The sequence below is a fragment of the Scylla paramamosain genome, chromosome 1 (genome assembly GCF_035594125.1).
Source record: "Scylla paramamosain isolate STU-SP2022 chromosome 1, ASM3559412v1, whole genome shotgun sequence".
Lineage (NCBI taxonomy): Eukaryota > Metazoa > Arthropoda > Malacostraca > Decapoda > Portunidae > Scylla > Scylla paramamosain.
In genome coordinates this window covers 32,170,610-32,193,823 of record NC_087151.1, presented here as the reverse complement: position 1 = coordinate 32,193,823, position 23,214 = coordinate 32,170,610, and the positions used below count along the sequence as shown (strand labels likewise).

The following is a 23,214-nucleotide window of genomic DNA, read 5'->3' as shown; positions in this document are numbered from 1 at the left end:
GTGTGTGTGTGTGTGACGGATGGAGGGACAAACAAACAAGTCTTGGCGTGCATGCTTCCAAAAGATTACCCTCGCTCACCTCTCCTGCAGTGTGGTTATTACGTAATAAACCAACGATATCAAATTTTCACCCTCCCCTCCCATAAAAAGAAGTAAAAAAAAAAGAAAAAATATAAAGAAAATAAGGCTTTGCATCAAAGAAAACACAAATAACATCACACGATAACAAGAAAAACATATACCACATATCATACTAGTTGCATACTAATAAATTTCGCAACTGATGTTATAAACTCCAGTGACGTAATATAACTCGAAGGTAAACACTGATATTACGCAAATAGAAAACGATGAGTGATTTGAAACACACACACACACACACACACACACACACACACAAACATATAGTCATCATCAACACTCAACTAACGTATCGCACTCATTCCCACTCATTTTCCCTCAATCTTAAGTTCCATCACTCGCTAACACACATACAAATCCTGAGAATTGATAGATTCTAAGGAATTAAGGACGTAAGACTGAAGGAAAAAGCTTAAACACAGTGAAAGGATAAGAGTATGTGGCAGCTTCCTCTGCAATGTACCTACACGCACACACTCACACACACGAACGTCGGCAGGTATGTAGATCCTGAGCGAGAGGGAAGCCTTGCCGTGCTCTCCTCATCAGTGGCGGCAAGTTAGCGGGTGTCAGACTCACGGAAAGGCAAATGTGTGATTAAAGTGTGTGCATATACCAGCGGGAGAGGAAGGTAAGTAAGGTTCTCTCTCTCTCTCTCTCTCTCTCTCTCTCTCTCTCTCTCTCTCTCTCTCTCTCTCTCTCTCTCTCTCTCTCTCTCTCTCAGCGCCATTCTCCCCACCTGAGCCCAGGACTACGGGATGCTAAGACTCGGTGCTTAACGGGTGAGGGAAAGGGAGGTAAGAGCGCTCTCTCTCTCTCTCTCTCTCTCTCTCTCTCTCTCTCTCTCTCTCTCTCTCTCTCTCTCTCTCTCTCTCTCATCAAAATATGAATACATGCAATGGAAAAAAAAATATGCATTGGTTCTCATAAACACACACACACACACACGCACACACACACACACACACACACACACACACACACACACACACACACACACACACACACACACACACACACACACACACACACACACATGCACGCACACACGCACACACACATACAGGGCAAAATATAAACACATTGAATCGAAAAAAATACGACACAATCAAAAATTCCCGGCCAAGATTAAATTCCAAAGATATATAACAAAATTGAGGGTGGGCAATATGAAATTATTACTTTGCCTTCACGTTCCAGACTAATGACCGTCTGGCCGGGACTGACAATGCCATGGGAGCGGCATGCAATCGCTCAAACGCAAAATATAATTGCTTTTGTCCAAGAATTATTCGTATTTGTCCAAAAAAAAAAAAAAAGGAAATAGACACATATACTACACACACACACACACACACACACACACACACACACACACACACACACACACACACACACACACACACACACATTCTGCACCAGCCCTTTCCTCTCCCCGCACAAAAGTGACATGACAAACCACACCACACATTCTCTCTCTCTCTCTCTCTCTCTCTCTCTCTCTCTCTCTCTCTCTCTCTCTCTCTCTCTCTCTCTCTCTCTCTCTCTCTCTCTCTCTCTCTCTCTCCACACTCCCTGGCGGCGCTACAGTCTGGGTGACCGGCGGCGGTCGCTCCACTGGTTCACGCGTAGCCTTAAGCCACAGTCACACAGGCCATACATATCCTTTTTGGTCCTTTTTGGCTGCACTGGCCTGGCCCATCCATCCGTGATGGCTACACGCACATCAAAATAACTGGGCTCTTCCTGCTGTCTGTGGCACTCTGAATCACAGCGGCAGTAGGGATGGGTTAAAGAGGGCCACAGTACCTCATGGCGCCTTACCTTCTCCAAGAGACAAGTTATTCTCTCCATAGATCAAGAGATATTCCCGTCTTTTCTAGTTAATGGTAGTAATGTTGTTATTTACTTTTTTTTTTTTTTTTTAGATAACCACTCTTCATATTTGTTTTTTTTTTTTCTCTGGAGTCAAATGAAGGTTATGTTTATTTTTATGTTATGTTTATTTGATTATACGCTTTCCAATGACTCAAATATATCTCATTTCAGAAACGAATAGAAAAATACAAGACACAATAAAAGAATAATAAAAAGAAAATTAAAGAGTAAAATGTTAAAGTAAAGACGCTATGGACATAGTGAAGATTAAAATACTAAAACGAGTTGTAAAGTAGTTTCCTGAGTTTATTCTCTACTCATCGTTAATTTAGTATAGATTTTACAAACTGGCCAGGTGTGTCTGTGGAGGAGAGTGTAAATCCCGGGCAATAGCGGCGGGCCAGCGATGCCTATGAGCAGTGTAATCGCGGCTTTAAGTTCCTCGATCTGTACAACTGCGTCTTGGATGTTCTTAACTTTTGCAATACTTTCAAGCAGTTTACAGCAGTTCACAATGGGAGGTGAAACAGGTGAGAGGTGAAGGAGGAGGAGGACATGGCAGAATAAAATCACCACTGTCAGTATAAAAATCCTCTATGTTGTTTCATCATATATGTTTTACTATCTTGCGATTACAAATAAGTGTGTCTTAAAGAATTGAGACGGTTCTTTTCCTTTATCTTGTTTTCATTTCTAGGTCTTCTAATATCACAACTTGCTGGATTTAATGACACTTTTCATATGTATACATTTCACAGTGCCTAACCCAACGAAAAAAAAAAAACATCCGAACATAAAGTTCTTTTCTCTTATTTTCGTTTTCATTCCCAGGTCTTGCAATACCACAAGTAGCTGGAGTTAAATAATACTTTATAGATATATACGTATATTTCCCAGTGCCCGATCCGACAAGGGAAAAAAAAAGAAAAGAAAAGAAAAACTTCCGAGTGTAGGTCTGTGCAACGCTCGGTCTGAGGTCAACACAAAGAGGCCGCGTGTTGTAGTGCCCGCTGGAATCGCTGACAGTAACCACTGCGACACCACCATTTCAGGGCGAGGAACACAATGTCCTTAATCGGCGCAGCAAAGTACGTGTGAAGGAGGCACCACATTGTGCACAGTCGTGGTCAGGAGTCGAGTAACGAAACTTCTGCACTCACTTCCACTGTGTTTCGCCTTTCCCTCAGTGTTAAGTCCTCTGTTCTGCTGACAGCATCCTCACAGAGTATGATAACTGATACACTCTGAGGTCAGAGAAGAGAAACAACAACAACAACAACAACAACAACAACAACAACAACAACAACAATAACAACAGCAAGAACAACAACAACAACAATAATAATAATAATAATAATAATAATAATAATAATAATAATAATAATAATAATAATAATAGTAAAAACAACAGCAACAACAGCAACAACAACAACAACAACAACAACAATAATGATAATAATAATAATAATAATAATAATAATAATAATAATAATAACAATAATAATAATAATAATAATAATAATAATAATAATAATAATAATAATAATAATAACAATAAAAATAGTAATAGCAACAACAACAACAACAACAACAACAAAAACAACAACAACAACAACAACACTATCAACAACAACAAGTGACGTCTTTCCATGGCGTGTTCCTGCAGGTATTGTGTTAAGTAATTGAAAATTTTTCCCACCCCTTGCTTGATAAGAACACCTCCAACACCCGTACTCAGACACACACACAGCCCAGCCACTACACACACACGCACACACACAAACACAGCCCGGCCACTCCACACACACACACACACACACACACACACACACACACACACACAGCCCAGCCACTCCATACACACACACACACACACACACAGCCCAGCCACTCCATACACACACACACACACACACACACACACACACACACACACACACACATACACACACACACACACACTCACACACACACACGCGAACACACACACAGCCACTCCACACGCACACAGCGCAGCAGGTGACGATGAATGGCATGGATCCATCAGTGTCGCGACGCGCGTGACGCCAGTGTCCCAGGCACGCCGGATACTGCCTTCAGCCTCTAAATATATTCATGCATTCCTCACAGTCTGAATAGCATTTGGCGGCTGCTTCTGGTTCCTGCACTGCCTGGGCCACACTTACCCCGGCAAGGCACCACATTCTTACCTGTGCTTCTTGGTCCCTCACGTTCTGACTATAAAGCCCGTATTCAGAAACCCTATGGTCTGCCTCTCACCACAACTATTTTCAAAGACCACAGTGATGATTAACCTGGTTCTCGAGAGTGTTTCTCCAGTTAATAAAGCAGATATTTCGTCAATCTGTCACTAGAACCGTGAAAACGCCCTTGAAAACCCGTGCCACTTCAACTAGAGCCTTTTGAAAGTAGTGGAGGTGCGGCGCAGAAGCGTTGCAGAATACGGTCCTAATAAGTTCCACTGGTGTGTTGTGCTGTGCTATGCTGTGTTGTGCTGTGTGTGTGTGTGTGTGTGTGTGCGTGTGTGTATGTTTCGTACCTGAGGCGTGGTAGTCATGGTAGGTGGTGGAGACCGGCCGGACCTTGAGGGTGGTGTTGGAGGCGAGACGATGAGGGCCAAGCGTCAGCCGGCACTCAGCCACCATCTGTCCTCCCGCTGACACCACCTGCAGCAATACTGAGCGTCAACCATGCTGCTCACGGGGCAATTACACACACACACACACACACACACACACACACACACACACACACACACACACACAGAGAGAGAGAGAGAGAGAGAGAGAGCGGAGGCGGGGGCGGGGAGGGGAGGTAATGAGGCCTGGTGACGATGATGGATGGTGAGGGAGGCAACGGCCAGACCCACGGATGCGTGTAGCTTAAGGGAGGAGAGAAAGAATGGGGGAAAAAAAGGGTGAAAAGGATGAAGGGAGGGAAGAGGGGAGACAAAAGTTACACCAAGTAAATAACATCCTTGGAAGAAAGGTTTTGAAAATTAGCATACTTTCAAAAAAAAAAAAAAAAAAAGCTCACGAAAAAAAAAAAAAAAGAAAGGAAAAGGTGTCGGGGAGAGGTAACTGGATGAGAAACGTGGCACGGCGCAGTAGTGGAGGGTCGAGGAGGCTAGCATGGTGTCCGTGCCTTGACAATGAAAGGCTAACAAGCACTCGAGTCCTCCACGCTCAGACAAAACAACAGTACAGTGTCAAGTATAAATTAAGTCACTGTCTGCCGTGCAACCGTCTCGTCTCCGTTGTCACTCTCCTCCTATCGTATATGTTGCCAGTAACAAACAAAAGGTCATCGCGTGTAAGATTTTGATTCTTGGATGTTCAGGCAGTATACATTAATCTGTAAACACACTATCATCCTAAAGAACACACCCCAATGTCTGTCTTCTTCCTCACAAACTACTGCGTAAGTGTGAAATGTCACCGAGCACCTCACTCTCCTTCCCCCACTACAGGTCACCCTCACTGCTTTCTCCCGGGGCCTCAAGTCTTCTTAATGGAGACACCGCCGTCTGCATCGTCCAAGCCTCCAGGCCACATCCGTCCCCCTCAGCTTAAGAGTGACCTTCCCCTTTCCCTGCACCCCCCACCCACCAGCTATCCGACGCCCACACTTGACGACATTCATTATGGTGTTGACAGTCCACACCACTACCCCGCAGCGCTTGAGACCCATTGCCTCACAAAACAGTCTTCACATTCATCACTCGCTTCACCCCTCTTGGCCTCCTAAACTGGAGATCACAGAACAGAGCCGTAAGCCCATCACCTCCTTTCGTCTCTCTTCCCCTTTAAGTCATTACTCGCCTCATTACAAGGCGCAGCTGGTCAGGGCCCCTCCTGCATCACCCGCTGTGTGCCTCCTAGCGGTGCTCAACACGTGCCTCACAAAAACCACCTAAATGAATTATGACGTCATCCCAGTAAACAAGACGAATGCGTCAGAGCGGGAGAGAGAGGCAGAGGACTGTTGTGTACCAAGGATATTAGTACTACATGAGTACAAGAAGAAAAGCACCTTCTGAACTGCACGAAAACAAGCTCGTATGCTGTAGCAGGGTATAATAAGAAACCAATAGGCCATCCAAGGGAGTTCAACAAATATACGTAATCACAGACTACTGGGAGTCATAACAATATGAAAAAATGACACTGCCATGGTAAACTGCTAGCCAATGTGAATAGATCGGATACATCAGAACCCAAAGAAACACAAGTACATACGTGATCGTTTTGTATACGGTAAGCTTTGGATTCTAGTATGTCCATTACAAAAATTAATTCCTGCTAATGTAGAGTTGCCAACGCCGTGAATACCTACATGGTAACCGATCAGTATTGGTGTTAAATTAAATCTGAACACTTCATTATCAGTTAAATTCCCTCTGCACACATGCAAGTGGACGGTGAAAAATCAGCAAGCCAGGTTTAAATGTAGATAGACGGAACGTAGGTAAATGAAAACAGGGCGAAGTTTTCGCATCTTTCAGACAACACCTAAGACATTCCGTTAATTCAGTACATCGGGAAAGCATCATAATAAGGAGATATAAATGGATTCAGAAAGTTTAAAATGATGGAATGTAAAAATATGGGCAGGTGAGGCGGCCGCGACAGGTGAGTGGCGGGTGCAGTAACAGCTTCAGCTCCACGTGTGTATAGTTGCTCTTCACACCTGAAAATTCGTACTGCGGCTGGTCTGTAGTATCTCCTTTTCTTTTGAGACTTGCTGTAAAATTCCAAGGACTGCCACGTGTAGGCCTGATTGCTTCTTGCAGCTTCACTTATTTTCTTATGTTCTAATACCTGGATTTTTATTTTTTCATGTGTAAAAGGTGATTTGTCCGAGGGCAACAGAAATGAAAATAGATAGATAGATAGATAGATAGATAGATAGATAGATAGATAGATAGATAGAGAGAGAGAGAGAGAGAGAGAGAGAGAGAGAGAGAGAGAGAGAGAGAGAGAGAGAGAGAGAGAGAGAGAGAGAGAGAGAGAGAGAGAGAGAGAGAGAGACCCAGTGCAGGTACCAGTCTCGTACATACTTTTCAAAATGATATAAGGTTACAGTTTTCATGCCAGAGTCGTTTCCCTGTTGACTACTGACCACACATTCCCCACGAGACTTACCTTCGCCGGGAGCCTCGCAAATATTACGGTATTCCTCACCTGCGTCGTGATACTGACAGGGGAACTGACGCGGCACAGCAACAACAATGAGCTTATACAATGATGAATAGCTAAACTGATGCCCCACTTCAGTGAAAAAAAAAAGTTTAATCCCGTAGTACACCAAATTAAAATGACAAACTAATTAGCGCTCTGATAACCTGTCCATCACGGGAGCAGAACACCAGTGCGCAGTAATGGTGTGGATGTTACTTGTAAACAGCAAAATGTTCACAAATTATACTCACACATGGCTTGTTTGCGGAAATGTGGAAAGTCTGGGCGTAAACCACATTTTTTTCCTTTTCTTTTTTTTTCTTTTTCCCTTTATCCTTATTTTTGTATTTTTTTCCTTTCTTTTTTTTTCTGTTATATGAGGCAAAGGTCACAACGTGTTTTCTCGAGACATTCCAGGAGCGAGGTGCAGGAAGCGGACCAACTTTGCTGTGAGAGTAAACCCAGCGAGTCATATATATCGTAGTCTTGGAGAGTGAATCACATTTTACGCTTCTCTCAAGGATGTCAACAACTTTGTGTTATTGTGGGGAAAGTGGCCTTCAAGCTGGCATGATGCAATAACCGGTCTCAAATTAGTTTTCTTTATTATTGATGCTATTCTTCTTTTACTTCTTTCCCTTCGTCGTCTTCTTTTACGTGTTGTTGTTGTTGTTGTTGTTGTTGTTGTTGTTGTTGTATTTTATAATTTATTTATTTATTTGTTTAGTGAGTGATTGATTGATTTACTCGTTTTTTGTTAAGAGTACTAATAACATAGGGTAGTCAAATATAACTGCTTTGTTAACTATCCGTTAAGTTACGAGTCTTTAAGTTCATCCATACTTTTGACACTTACATAATGTTCTTTTGCAATTTTTTTTCTTCAGCAGTTCTCGATAACGCTGCACTGCTACAGAAGTACGAGTACCTTAGTTTTAAACATTTTCATTTGCATACAACGTCATATCCTTTCAAACAATGGGGATCGAAAACTCCACATTTCTCTAAATCTTTCAAGACGCTTCACTCGACACAATGCGAATCCTTCCTTCCAATCGCATAGGGTGGACACAGCACGCGTAAACCTTGACCTTTCCTATGGGTCTGAATGGGAGTATCCGATAAATGCCCTACACGAGTCTCGAGTGCCTCCGAGACTTAGAATTCCCATCTATCGGGTAAACACAACTTCCTCCCTCCATCTGAAAGCTTCATCGTTCCATATGACCAGTCTTCCTCTATTCTTGGCTGGAAGATTTTTTTTTTCAACCCTGTTCATATTACAGGATTAGTCAATGGGACTTCTTTCCTCCACTCAGATAGAAAGCCGATACAGGAACCTTGCGGGCACTTAAAGAAACGTGATGCTAACATGTGAAGGGAGTCGTGAGGTACAATGCAACGAACACAACAGTTCAATAGTTACTTAATAGCCTCTCTCTCTCTCTCTCTCTCTCTCTCTCTCTCTCTCTCTCTCTCTCTCTCTCTCTCTCTCTCTCTCTCTCTCTCTGCTTCCCCTTCTCTGTGCACCGCTGTGATGGAAGTTAATCCTGTTATCTCCATTATTTGTCTCCCTCGTAAAATTTCCCAAGTCAACCTTCCCCTTTATCATTGCACATCGATGTTTTAAAGGAAAGCACCACGCATCTCCATAACCTCTATATTTATTCTATTATGCATATCCTAATTGAACATGGTTCTGATAGGCAGGAGTTTGAAGTCACGACTGCAGGTTTTAGTGCGACTTTTTTCATATTAACTCAGACACACCTATTAGATCATTCCTCATTCCCAGCGCGAGACAGACAGCCGGTCACCATACAACAGTATGTAATATAGTTGGGAGATGCCTGATCCCTGATCCGTGTTGCCGGGCACTGTACAGTATATCACGGAATGCGTACAATTTTATGAAACAACTCCTGCCTTGATGTTTCCTCGCCATCACCGGGGCTTCCCACCATTCAGGGTCGAGGGAAGTGCTTAGGTACCTCTTTGGTCCTGGGTCATCTTTGCCGCCTATTGACCTACCTATGGGATAATGGCTCCCCTCACTCCTAGGCCAATGTCACCCGTCTAAACAACAGCTGCATTTGATAAAAAGACCATTAAATCGATTATAGTCAATAAAGTCTTCTCATATATCAGATCATCCGCATGGCATCATACCCAGCATGAACCCAAGGAGAAGGATGAGAAGACCTGGGAGATAAAAACACTGTATTGGGGAAGGCCAGAGGGAGCAAGTGGTGTATGTCGGGCGGCTCAGGAGGGATGAAATTGGAGGTTGCAAGGCAGTGATCCCGCACTCACTACAACGCTGGAGATCATCGCCGCTCGTACAGTTTTCATGCGTCGAAGTTTCTGGACACTTTCCTCGTTTCCCCAGAGTGGCGGGGAGATGAGGTGGAGGGACAACCGCGCCTCGGGACCTCCTGCCACTGAGCGGTGACGGCCACTGACCAGCGCATCTTGCTTCAGGTGATGCTGAATAAGAAAAACATCAGCCCACAAAATGATAACTTTCTAAAATCTCATTATTGGAGCGTCGGGTAGCGGCGATTAGCGTCAAGGCGGCGCGTCGTAAAGCCTCGTTATGATCCTAATCACCGGACTGGCCGCCGCCACGCCACTGCGCCTCCTGCCACTGACGGTTTGGTTACTACGCCTCGCTGCACCAAACACCTCGCCGCCTCCACGCTTACTCTTACTCCTTGACAACACACACACACACACACACACACACACACACACACACACATGTATACGTGATGCACTAAGTATAAAAAGGGTGGGAGAGAACGCGAGTGACAGAGTTATGGACGAGCATGCCCAAAACGCTCCTATAATCCATGCTAGCTTTTTATCCAGTCCCTGTAAAAGCAGCAGTAGCAGTATGAACAGGGCGTGGGGCAGGCACTCCCAGGCACGGTGCATCGCGGCACGGGCCGCGAGGAAACTCTCCCCTTTGTCCTGCCAGGTCGGGGAATCGTGCCTTGATCTTCTTACTTGTGAGTCAAATGCTCAAACTACTAAGCTGACTGGAACCCCCGGAGGCAGGAAGGGGGAGAGAACAAACGCGAGAAGGGAGAGGGAGAAGAGGAAGGGCAAACAAAGTGGGAGGGGAGCACCAAAGGCAGATTCAGTGATGGAGCAGAAGTGAAAGGAGTAATGGTCCTGGCGACTGGCGGCCGCAGCTCCCTCAGCGTCCCAGCCACGGGCCTGGAGGGAGTGACGCCCATCAGGGACTGAACACTCCTCTTCATATCATGGACGCAAGGATGAGGGTGTTGCAGGCGCCCCCGCTCACACACCCTGACTTGTCTATGCATATATTTGAGGTGTGCCTGAACCTGTACAGGATCTTATTTTACTCTACACTCCGGAGGCAGCAAGGGACTGAATAAACATGAGGGGAAACACCAGCTAGTGCCGCCCCATAAAGAACAGGAGGGAGTAGTTTAAATACCAGGTTAGTTAGTTTAGTGTACAATGCTCTCCTGAGGCTTGAGTTCTTGAGCCTTGTGTGCACTGCTGAAGTAACCTCGTTCTCTCTTCTTGAGAGAGAGAGAGAGAGAGAGAGAGAGAGAGAGAGAGAGAGAGAGAGAGAGAGAGAGAGAGAGAGAGAGAGAGAGAGAGAGGGGGTAGGGGGGTTGAAATCATTAGATCGTGAGGTAGCGAAAGATCAAAAAGTTTTTTCCGAGTTTTCCCTGAAAGAATATAAAAATTGAGTGTATGCAGTACTTCTTTTGTTCGAAGATGTACGTACTGTACATATTCAGGCTGAGATTTCGTTCTTCGTGCTGATTGGCTAAGCTCATACCTTACAAGAGGCGGTCATTGACGGGCGTGGTGTAGCAGACAGCTGCATCCAGCCTCACCCAGCGCTTGCCTTCACGATATTAACATTCCTCCCCCACCCTTTCCCTCTCCCCTTTCCCCGCATCTGTAGTTCGGTTTCGCTGTGTAATACTTATGTGCCTCAACACTAATGGCCAGATCAATGGTTGCGAATTAAAAAAAAGTACTAAATTCAACGCTGCTAAAAATTCAACGAGATTATATGAGTCAAAGAGCGGGTAAGAAAAATTTCCCTGTGTTTTTTTTTTTTTTTTTTTAACTTCATGCTAATCTTTTATAAAGTTATCAACTTAGTGACAAAAGTGAGACCAGCTGACGGGAGAACCTCTCCGGAATACAAAAGCCTTATCAGATTCTCGAAAAAAAAGGCAGGGAGATAATGAGGGATTTTATACCAAGTTGTAGTAGAAGAAGCACGAGCCTACTCTGCGTAAGCCTACTCCAGTCGTTTGAGAGGAGTCTAATGGAACTTGACCAAGCAAAAGTGTATCTTTCACCACGACAGACAGATAAGAGTGGAAAGCATTACCATCGCTGAGGACATTTATTTATTTATTTATTTTTTATTTCTTGTATGTATGAGGAGTATTGGCCAAGGACAATAAAAAAAATCATAAAGAGGACCCACTGAGGTGACAGTTCCAAATTTGAGAAGATTTGTGAAAGGCAGTTTGATACGTACTCTCAAACCCTTTTTTCTCTCATCAGGATTTATTTCAAAGGCCATGGAGATGATCAGTCAGGTTTCTATTGATGTTACTTTTTTTGTTATATTTTTGATGCAGAATCCTTGTGAAGCTATAACTAGATTCATGAAAACACTTTTGAAAACCATTGATAACTTCCAATACAGCCTGTCATGAAGTACCTCGGTTATAGCACGAAGCTTAATCTCACTTGGCCAACCAGGAACTTTCTTGTATGTGATGGAAAGGGAGTCCAGCCGCAGTACTTTTTTCGCCACTTTAGAAAAAAGAAAGAAAGAAAGAAAGGAAAAGAAAGAAAAAAAAAGGATGGAGGAGGAGGAGGAGGAGGAGGAGGAGGAGGAGGAGGAGGAGGAGGAGGAGGAGGTGGAGGAGGAGGAGGAGGAGGAGGAGGAGGAGGAGGAGGAGGACGAAGAAGAAGAAGAAGAAGAAGAAGAAGAAGAAGAAGAAGAAGAAGAAGAAGAAGAAGAAGAAGAAGAAGAAGAAGACGAAAAGAAAAAGAAGAAGAGAAGGAAGTTATTATGCTAAGAGATAATTAGAGACGATAAGAAATTATGAAGCAAGTTTTTGAACAGAAGACATGATAAGAAAAGGAGGCACAAGACTGCTTTGGGATTACGTGGTTTACTTCTCACGTAGTTATCACATTCGTTCACTACACCGTCGTTCACACTATCAACTAATCGTACGAGTTTAAATTAGCTCTTGTTTCATCCGAAGTTATATGTTCTAAGGAGAGACACTGAGTAGGTTTATTACTGTTGTAAAAAGTTAGGGCATTTACGAAGTCTCTCTCTCTCTCTCTCTCTCTCTCTCTCTCTCTCTCTCTCTCTCTCTCTCTCTCTCTCTCTCTCTCTCGCAGGCCAGTAGACACACTTCTCACATCCATCCAGTTTTTCCAAAGTAACACATTTTCTTGCCCTAAACAAATAATTTTACCGAAAACTTCAGGATGACACTGGATGGATGGGCGTGTGCCGGGATCACGCCCAGCCAGGAAAGGAGGAAGGGCACCATACTCACCTGCTCGCCTGGGACGCGGAGGGAGAGACCTGACACTCCCCGCTGCAGGGCGCTGCCGTAGGGCGTCACCAACTCTGATCCCACCTGATGAAAGAAAAAAACACACGAATCAGTATTGTTCCATGTATAACATTCCCAAACGATTTAAAAACATCAACAACTTCACCATGTGGTACCATTTGTCACGTCTGTACAGCTTTACTGAGGTTTAGGAGGTCCTGCGCTCACACGGCCTCGTGGCAAACCTTCATCTTATAAATCTTTGGAAGACAGGCATTTGTTCACTTCCGTGTGGCGGCGCCTCAAGGGCCGCTTCTTATCACGTGCACCTTCTTATTTTAAATCGCCTCGAAAGAAAACTACGATGACGTCACGATATTAGAGTGCGGTCATACCTCCAGCCCGCGCCGGAAAGAAGTCCATTAGGATACCAGCACTCAAGCCAGCCAGCAGGAAGGTATCAAAGGAGCGCCCTACAATCCTGCTGGTTCTCACCGAGTCCCAAGTGTATCTGCCTGAAATCCAAACTTGTTTAGCAACACTCGCCACTTCATACAAAATCTTACAATACTAAAGCTCACAAAATTCACGTAATAAAAAAAATCGCAGCGAGGAAAGTATAGCCTTATATAACTCTGAGACACATCGCTGAATATTCACATAAAATCACAAACTTGCTGTGCAGAGAAAAGAACATCAGTTGTCTCTATGACATGCCACAAAAGAAACCTGGGGATGGTTCGTTAAAGAGGTGACATGAAGGAGACGGTGCTTGCCGTGGCACTGGTGTGCAGGTGATGACACATGTGCCACCGACACACGACGCAAACAAGGCGATGTGGAGGCACCATTTAAGAAAAGTCCAGCTTTAGTACTGATGAGTAATTTTTGTAGTATTATCTCTCAACACTGCTAGTTAGTTTGCTGTCTGGCTTTTTCAGCTTCACAACACCTGCAGCACTACAGTGCATAGCAAAGTTGAATTACACGGAAGCGGTACAGGATACACTCATGCGTCCATCACTGCCCATGATAGTATTTCTGACATGGAGAGCTGCAGGGATGGACGGATTTGCCTTAACATGCCTCTACGAACAGATTTGTTTTGAACATTTAATGTGACCGAAGGCCCCGCAAACATTCAATCTGTTCACAATGCACGGCGGCTGAAATGTTTTACAGAAAACAGAACGTGAAAATATTTTATTTCCTTTTAGTTTTCTTTAATTTTCTGAAAACATATTTAAATGAATCCCTTTGAACCAAAATGGAATGATGTGTCACAAGCAATGCACTGATGAGTATGCCCAATATAGTGCACTGACGCCCTACTTGTCTGTAACCGTGTGTGTGTGTGTGTGTGTGTGTGTGTGTGTGTGTTATATATATATATATATATATATATATATATATATATATATATATATATATATATATATATATATATATATATATATATATATATATATATATATATATATATATATATATATCCTTCCTTCTCTCTTTCCTTTTTTTCTTTTAATCTTTCTTTCATCTTAAAGGCGTCAGGTGTGGTGAAGGCAGCCCATTAGGTAAGCTCAAGAGGCTGAACTTTTCCCAAGTGGTGACGGCCGCGCCAGTCACGACGGCACACCTGCTGGCCCGGGGGCATCTGCTGGTCACAAGGCACTCCCCAAGTGTGGAGGTATTTATTCGGTACACACCGAATAAGCAGTTACATGAACAGTTGGTTACATTAATAATATAAAAAAAATGGAAGTCTATCTTACTGAAGAACTAATGCAACAGCAGCATACACACAACTTTCGACCAACAAGCATCAAGGGAGGCGCCACTGCATCCGTCACTCGGCCACTACGAGGGAGAGAGAGAGAGATGCACCAGCAGGTTAAGATGATAATGACAATTCATCAGGAAAAGAAATGCAGGTCTACAGAGGAATGCTTGGCGCTGCATTCACTTCTGTGGTCTTGGTGGCGAGACGTGCTTCACCTCACCTGAAGTTCCTTGCACATCCCTTGTATTTTTTTTCCTCTCTACCTCCGATGGAGTATGTTATCACGTCAGTTTAGGGACACTGATTTCTCCTTACAAGTGAAAACAACACTCGTTTCTCGACAGTCGCCATCACTACTCCGTACACTGCACGTGTTTTGGCACCACGCCTCTCACCATTCCCAAGTTTCATTTCACTGTATAATTCCTCACCTTCGCCAGTCTAATCTCCGGTGTGGCGGCTGGTTTTGCTTTCCTCGCCCTCATTTCCTCTCTCACTGGCGCTGTTGTCGCGGATGTGAGGGATTCCGAGCTCACAGGAACTCCTTGCTTTCTTCCTGAACAGCTTCAAAGCAACATTTACATATTCTTGTGTCTTGTCTAGCCGATGGTAGACCAAAAGGCTCTTTTGGTATGGAGTAATTGTTGGACTAAGAAACAGCGAGCTGCTCCATGTTCTTGTTGCCCATGACGTATATCTCGTTGATGAATGAAAAAATCTATCAGTTCTCTCTCTCTCTCTCTCTCTCTCTCTCTCTCTCTCTCTCTCTCTCTCTCTCTCTCTCTCTCTAAAAGATAATCAGATACAAGATAGGACACAGGGCAATCTAGAAGAGTGGTTGGGTGTTTGCTAAAGAGATATAATTCACCAGCAGGGAGGAAGCATGTTATCCTTCCTGCGCCTGTTGAGGACAGGCGACGACCACGCGGCCACCAGTACACAGGCTGTTTACTAACAGACGTGTCAAGAGAATCTGATATGCAATGAGCAAGCCAGCTTTTATCATTAAATGAAGAACAGCGTCCTGTAGTAAGAGATCTGAAGAAACGTAAATACGAATCACACACACACACACACACACACACATACCGCTCCCCGGGTTGGAAGAAACTACCATCATATTTCCGACGCATCATAGAATGCAACTAAAAGCTAAAGAGTAAGAGGACTGAGGACCCGTGCTATGTATTTTCATTCCTACAATTTTCTCAGCGACTCTGTTTATGGAGGAACAAGTAACGAGACACAAGTGACAGAAATACCAAACTATTCTTTTTTCACATTACTATCTCTCTCTCTCTCTCTCTCTCTCTCTCTCTCTCTCTCTCTCTCTCTCTCTCTCTCTCTCTCTCTCTCTCACTGAGCACGACAGTTCTTACCCAGACAAAAATCCCTAATTGAATAAGATGTCCTCCCATTCACCGCTGGAACACCTGCTGCCGTACACACACACACACACACACACACACACACACATCACACACACACACAGGGAGACCGGGCGCTGCAGGGCGAGACACACACGGCCTTCGTCATATATCAGGCTGGGACCCAACCCCGCGGTGGCTGGGGATCACCGCCGCCACGAGGATCTTCATCAAAATAGTACGGGTGGTGAGCAGAGGGCGACAGAGTGCATGGTGGAGTGAAGCAATGAAAAACCGAGTAATGGTCATTCTACTGCATTCCTTTACTCACTGAAGGAACACTCAATGTGACATCGATACTATATAGATAATTACACACACACACACACACACACACACACACACGTAATCAAGCTCTGCGTCATTACTTCAATATGGAACACAATTAGAAGAGAATAACAGCAAACTCAATAATCATAAATCTTTTTAGACCAGAGTGTTGTCGTCGCCTCCCCGGGTGTGGCTGTGCTCCATACATGGCGTGCGTGCTTCCCTCCCCGCCACACTTGTTGCGCCGGAAAGGGATCACCGTCGCTCAACGTTTAATGGCATTTAATTTCACAACATCCTTTCCATCTCGTATTGCAAGCGTGATCGTGCCGCACTCCCACGAAAGGATTATGGCGCACTGAACACTTTTTTGGGTCTCCTTTTCACACTCTGTAAGCATAGTGTATTCTGTCTCTCGTTCCAGCTCAGAGTAAAAGCACTTCCCTGATAGCAACATTTCCCACCGGTCTGATCACCACCTTCGTGTTGTTTGTAGGGTTTCATCATGGCGTTATTCAGCCTTTTGGCAACATTATCAATGATATCGTTTGTTTTCTTGAAAAGCCAAAATTGCTTCAGTTTCTGGTATATATATATATATATATATATATATATATATATATATATATATATATATATATATATATATATATATATATATATATATATATATATATATATTTATTTATTTATTTACTTATTTATTTATTTTTAAGAACATAGTACAGCCTCGAAGCAACACATCCATCATGGGTATTGGCGCGCTCCATGCTTCACCAAGGCCCAGCCTCGTCTGACCAACACACTTCATGACCCCTGACGAGCAGTTACTGGTGCTTGGGGAGCAGTTGTTGACGAAAGCCGCTCAGCACACCTTGCGTGGCGTGACGGCACAACACGCTGCGCATTGTATTGAGGGCGAGGGTGATTCACGCCGCCCCGAGCACCGTGTTGCCACCTCTAACGACCGCGGCGTCCAGCCAGAGGCGCAGCAGTGCCCTTACGAGTTCATGTCCATTTATAGAAAATTGCTACCTTACTTGCATCCACTATTCCTAAACGTAAAAGCGTGTATTTGTGAGTTGGTATAACTTATTTACAGAAGTCTTTCTTCATCAGGCGATGGCATCATAGTCAGCCAAGCCTCCTTGACTGCAGCACCTCACTGCTGTTCCCTGGTAGGGGGAGGCAGGATATAAGGTGCACCACCTCCTCACTGGGCGTCCCTGGAGTAATGTCCTTTACGTCTTGATCGGATGGAGTGGATAACAACCTAACGATTATCAGTCTTCAATGGACGTGCCACCAGCTATCCACTCTCTCCCTCTCTCTCTCTCTCTCTCTCTCTCTCTCTCTCTCTCTCTCTCTCTCTCTCTCTCTCTCTCTCTCTCATCCCGGAGCACGGTAACGATGTCCCGCGAGGATCAGCGCGGCACGTACAGCGGCAGGCGCCTCACCTGGTTGCCTTGCAGGAACCACTGCAGAGTGGGCTGGGTGTGGTCCAGGGGGTGGCGGTCACTGGGCTGGCAGCCGATCTTGATGATTTCCGAAGGCTCGTACACCTCGCGCGCCCCCACCAGCACGGGGTTGGAGAGTGGCTCACCTGTGGGGCGGGAGGCGTGTTAGGAGAGCGGGTCAGAGTTAGGGCAACTTAAACAAGTGTGCCAGCCCTAAAATGTATCTGGGAAGGTTACAAATGGCGGTATATGTTTTGTTCAGAGAATGGGAAGAAGGGAGAATGAACCTTCACACCAAGGAAACGTGTTCCCAGTACAGGCATCAGCGAGGGTGGGGAGGGGCCGCTACGGGGAGAAGGGACACGTTTCCTAGATTGCGACAACCCTCCTACACCATCCCCTCCGTCTCCCTCCCTCCTGGCAGCCCCATCTTCAGTTCCTCCTGCTCCCCACCAGCCCCCTAACATCTCGGGGTGATGAGGGATATGACACACACCGCCACACGCACACTGCACGCACGCACGCTGCATGCCCACGCACGCACCACATTATAAACAGACAAAACGATGCAAAATAAAAAAAAATAGAAATCAACCACCACTCGTGATCGAACAGAAGGCAAGCTGGGCGGTGATTGGCTATCGACCACCGCCACAGGAACAATGGTGGTGGTGGTGGTGGTGTGTTGGCAGGAAGGTATGGTAGGGAAGATACAGGAACACAGCTATACAATAATCAAACAACAACAAAAACAACAACAACAACAACATCTATTCGATGATAATGATGATGATGATGATGATGATGATGATGATGATGATGATGATGATGCGGGTACCTAATTATTCATTACTCATGTGTCTCAAAACAACAGCACCAGAATTTGCATTCGAATAGAGAGAGAGAGAGAGAGAGAGAGAGAGAGAGAGAGAGAGAGAGAGAGAGAGAGAGAGAGAGAGAGAGAGAGAGAGAGAGAGAGAGAGAGAGAGAGAGAGAGAGACAGGGCCAAGATTGTCAACAAACACGACCAGTAATCACCACGACGACAGACAAACAACGCAGCCACCAATATACATCTTCATAAAGAAGCTTCATGACATGGACCAATTACTGCGGCGGGAAGCACGCACTGGCGAGGCCCTCGAGGACACTCCAGCTCACGAGACTCTATGAGGGAATTATGTCTGTCACCTCGCCGAGTTCTGCCAAAATAAGGGCACAGAAGATTCCGAGGTCTAAGGGCGTGACGTTTCCAATACCAGAGCCATGTGCTGAGGTGCGGTGCTTCCATACAGTGGCGTCTGCTGTCCCGAGTCGTTCAGAGGGCTGGAAGATGTGACTCATCCACTGAACAAGTTGTGAGTCCTGCCGAGGCCGAGGATGAGTCCCGCCGAGGCCGAGGAGCGAGAGTTGGGACGATCACTCTTGTGTTCCAGGACGTCCCATCTCAGCGGCCTGGCTTTGAAACATATTAAAGGTGTCCTGGAAGGCTGAAATTGAGGGAAGACGCCGGTAGTGAAGGCGACGACCCCCCCACGACGCAACTCACGTGAGATGGTGTGTGTCGATGCCTCATTAGAATGCATGGTGCTTCCTGCCTCCGCTTCCTGGAAGGTGGAGCAAGTGTCTTGACAACACTGGCTGAGAAAACCAGTCAGGCGGGATAACTGGCAGGGGGCACATTTGAGATTTACGGGTAAAACTGACTTGCAGTGAAAGGAGGGTGACGGTATCTTGGTGACGCCCAGACTTCTAAAGCAACACTCTAAATGATTATTACACTTGAAGAGAGATGAATGATCTTACACCAAACAAGGAGACGGTTGCTGGGTGCCTGTATTTCCAAGAACGTTAGCCGACCTCCCATCATGGGCTACCCATGAGGAAAAATCACCCACAAGGAAGCAAGGTCCGGCAAGGTCTATGGCCACGCCACTCAACCTAGGCCAGGACACGAGTCAGGTGTCACGCATCTCCACACCTAAGAGGCGTCTGGTGTCCTCTAGGGAGGGAACAAAACATTTCATATGAACACTCTTGGCCTTGTAAACAGCGAATACGAGTGCATGACACAATGTTAGGCACTGTTAGGTTTCTATCTATACTTAAAAATAACATACAAGTCCACGCCGTCCCTCGTCTTACAGAAAGTTGACGATGATCCGTAACTTCTTTTTTATTTTTCGTTGCTGTCGAGAACCAACTTATCTCTTACGTTTCTAGTGGCTCACTTCCCTCAGGAAATACTGGATGAGAGCTTGGGAGGGAAGACGGCACGAGCAAAATAAATACCAAAGTGCGTGACGTGTTAAGTGACTTCAGAGGCTCAAGTATTTCCGGTGAGGTGACTTCCTGGTATATTTTTGAGATGAGAGAGAGAGAGAGAGAGAGAGAGAGAGAGAGAGAGAGAGAGAGAGAGAGAGAGAGAGAGAGAGAGAGAGAGAGAGAGAGAGATAGTGGGGGAATAAGGCGCACCACCTCCTCACGGGGCGTCCCTGGAGGAGTGTCCTTTACGTCTTGATCGGGTGAAGTGGATAAGAACCTAACGATTAACAGTCTTCAATGGACGTGCCGCCAACTGTCCACACACACACACACACACATACACACACACACACACACGGCGCAGCTTCCTCCACACATACATACTTTTGCTCCACCAGGTTTAATAACTTCCGATGTGACGAGACCCGAGGCTGTCCTTCCCTCGGACCCTCCATCTACTTCAACACCCGAGGCTGGGACCCGCTCAGGAAGACCCATTGTGCTGAAGTAACCCTCGTCCCAATATGCTGACCCGGGAGAATGGAAGGACATCTCCATGCTCGTAAGATTTGTCACAATTTTTAATACTTTCCTTCATTAATATTGGCAGCTTTCGGATTGCCATGAATTAAGAGAGAGAGAGAGAGAGAGAGAGAGAGAGAGAGAGAGAGAGAGAGAGAGAGAGAGAGAGAGAGAGAGAGCATGACGCCTCTGTTGGTGGTGGGTAAAGCTGGATATATCTGTGTTTGGTGTGTTGAGGAATGCAGGGTGATCAAAGAAGCATCATTCCCCAAATCACGTCTTTGTTAGCCATAAAGCAGACAGTAAAATATAATTAAGTTCGGGGGAATAACTACAGTAAATCTTTTGACGACGAAACGTGCCATTACCAGCCTCGTAATATTCTTATACTTCGTCAAATCACCTGTTGAGGAACTTAAGGCGTTCAAAGGAGTGTCGTTCATATCATCGCGTGTGGCTGGCAGTGACCCAACATGCGCTTACCATGCTTTGTAATTGTTATGGGTGAGTAAATAGTTGGTTTACAGCCCCTTGATAACAAAAATATTCACCAACTTCATAATATTCTCAAACTTCTTCACATTCTCTCTCGGTTAGCTTGAAACGAATCGTGAAGAAATAATTATGTTGGATGAGAAACTAACCTATCGTACAACACTTTGATAACGTAAACTTCCACCAACTTCATAACACTCTCATGTGACAAATTTAACGAAATCGATGCCGTTATTTCGAAAGGTTAACAGAGTATTTTTACTCAAACATCTGTTATTTAGTCAAGTCATAAAAGAGATGGATACGCAACTAGATTATAAACACTATGATAATGGAAAGTGTCATCACCAGTTTCACAACATTCTCTCATGACAAATATAATGAAATCAACGGCGTGGCGCTGCAAGAATTAACAAATTTTTAACCTTGACTGTACCGCTGCCTAACACACCACCTACACTATCACGAATAAGTAAGCAAACCAACCAAACCAAGAAATACTGGTCATTCCTACAACTCTCACTTATTCTGCTCCAACACCCCTCCCCCTCTCAACCCTCCTTCCTAATCCATCTCTCTCCCCTGTTTCTCCTCCCACTCAGTCGTAACCTCATTATCCTCCACTCCACCGCTCTCACATCAGTCATTCCCCCCCACTCAACACCACCTCCCTCCTCACCCTCCCACTACCATGCCAGTCTGTCCTTCAGTACTGTTTCTGGGTTTCGGTACCAACACAAGCGGTTCTCATTCTTTTTACGTCCTTGTTGATAAATTTCCATCATTCTGCCGTGTTTATCAATGAAGCCACTATTATTCTCTCTCTCTCTCTCTCTCTCTCTCTCTCTCTCTCTCTCTCTCTCTCTCTCTCTCTCTCGATGTTCTTTTTCCTCTTTTTCCCACTATTCGTCGCACTTTTCAGTTAATTATTCCCGTACCTTTCTTCTCTCTTTCTTTCTTTCCCTTTTTCTCAAAGCATCCGTTCACATCTCTCTCTCTCTCTCTCTCTCTCTCTCTCTCTCTCTCTCTCTCTCTCTCTCTCTCTCTCTCTCTCTCTCTCTCTCTCTCATAGATAATCTTTTTCTCTTTTTTTTACCACTCGTTTCACCTTTCCATTAATTATTTCCGCATCTTTCCTTTTCCTTCCTTTCGTTCTCCTTACTTCCTTTCACATCTCTCCCTCATACCCGTCGCTCCCCCCATCCAACCCCCTCTCTCTCTCTCTCTCTCTCTCTCTCACTTTCTCTCTCTCTGGACCTACTAATCTCGTTAAGCGGAAGGCCACTTAGGTACTGTGGACGCGCCTCTCTCTGTATCTATCAATATGCCTCCCCGGGTGTTTACAGGCTGCTTCTTTCCACCTGGCTGTTCAGAATGTCTCTTTCGGCGGCGCTGAGTGCTGGGTCTCTCTGTCTGTTTGGACGCGCCGTGCCAATCTGCCTGTCTGTTTGTTTGTCTATGTGTTCTTTACAACTTCCAGCTCGAAGTGTTTATTTAGGTGAGAGAGAGAGGGAGGGAGGGAGGGAGGGGGGAAGGGAGGAAGGGACGGAGGGAGGAAGAGAAGGAGAGAGAGAGAGAGAGAGAGAGAGAGAGAGAGAGAGAGAGAGAGAGAGAGAGAGAGAGAGAGAGAGAGAGAGAGAGAGAGAGAGAGAGAGAGAGAGAGAAACAGACAAATAAACGAACATGCTGGCGGACAAAACCGACAAACAGAAACGAAAAAAAAAGGACAAAACAGACAACGAAACGAAAACAAACAAAACAGATGGCCAGAGTGATCCCAAAGCAGACCAACACACACATATACAAACAAACAGCGAGATATCCACCTACCCAAACGAGATGTATACACGCAAACACGTTTAGCTGGCGGCGTGGTGTGTGTGTGTGTGTGTGTGTGTGGAGAAGGGGGTGGTACTCATATATCGAAGTGGCTTTCTGTCAGTCTACCTGTCCGCCTACCTGTCTGTCCACCTGTCCAAATGTCTCGCCACAGGGTAGACGGGTAAACAAGTGGCTAATGTCAGTCATTCTGATCTATCGATGTTTGGAGGTCTTTTCCTTCCGTTTTTCCTTTTTTTTTTTTTCAAATATCTCTTTGGTTGCTTGGTCTCTCTCTCTCTCTCTCTCTCTCTCTCTCTCTCTCTCTCTCTCTCTCTCTCTCTCTCTCTCTCTCTCTCTCTCTCTCTCTCA

At 45.1% G+C, this 23,214-nt stretch overlaps 1 protein-coding gene across 9 annotated transcripts in view; it reads right to left on the bottom strand.

Annotated features, from left to right (window-relative positions):
* Positions 1-23,214, bottom strand: part of LOC135104054 (uncharacterized) — a 194,082-nt gene that overhangs the window by 19,933 nt on the left and 150,935 nt on the right. For 6 of the 9 annotated variants that reach the window (XR_010270291.1, XR_010270290.1, XR_010270296.1 and 3 more), the window contains exons 5-7: positions 17,743-17,888; positions 12,809-12,892; positions 4,580-4,706 (exon numbers count right to left, since the gene is read on the bottom strand). Coding sequence is in view for 5 of the 9 variants with exons in the window: in XM_064010940.1 (XP_063867010.1) it covers positions 4,580-4,706; positions 12,809-12,892; positions 17,743-17,888 (357 nt within the window). In the remaining 4 variants the exon portion in view is untranslated. The remainder of the gene's footprint in view (positions 1-4,579; positions 4,707-12,808; positions 12,893-17,742; positions 17,889-23,214) is intronic. The other 3 variants (XM_064010993.1, XM_064010974.1, XM_064010984.1) reach the window with 1 other exon arrangement.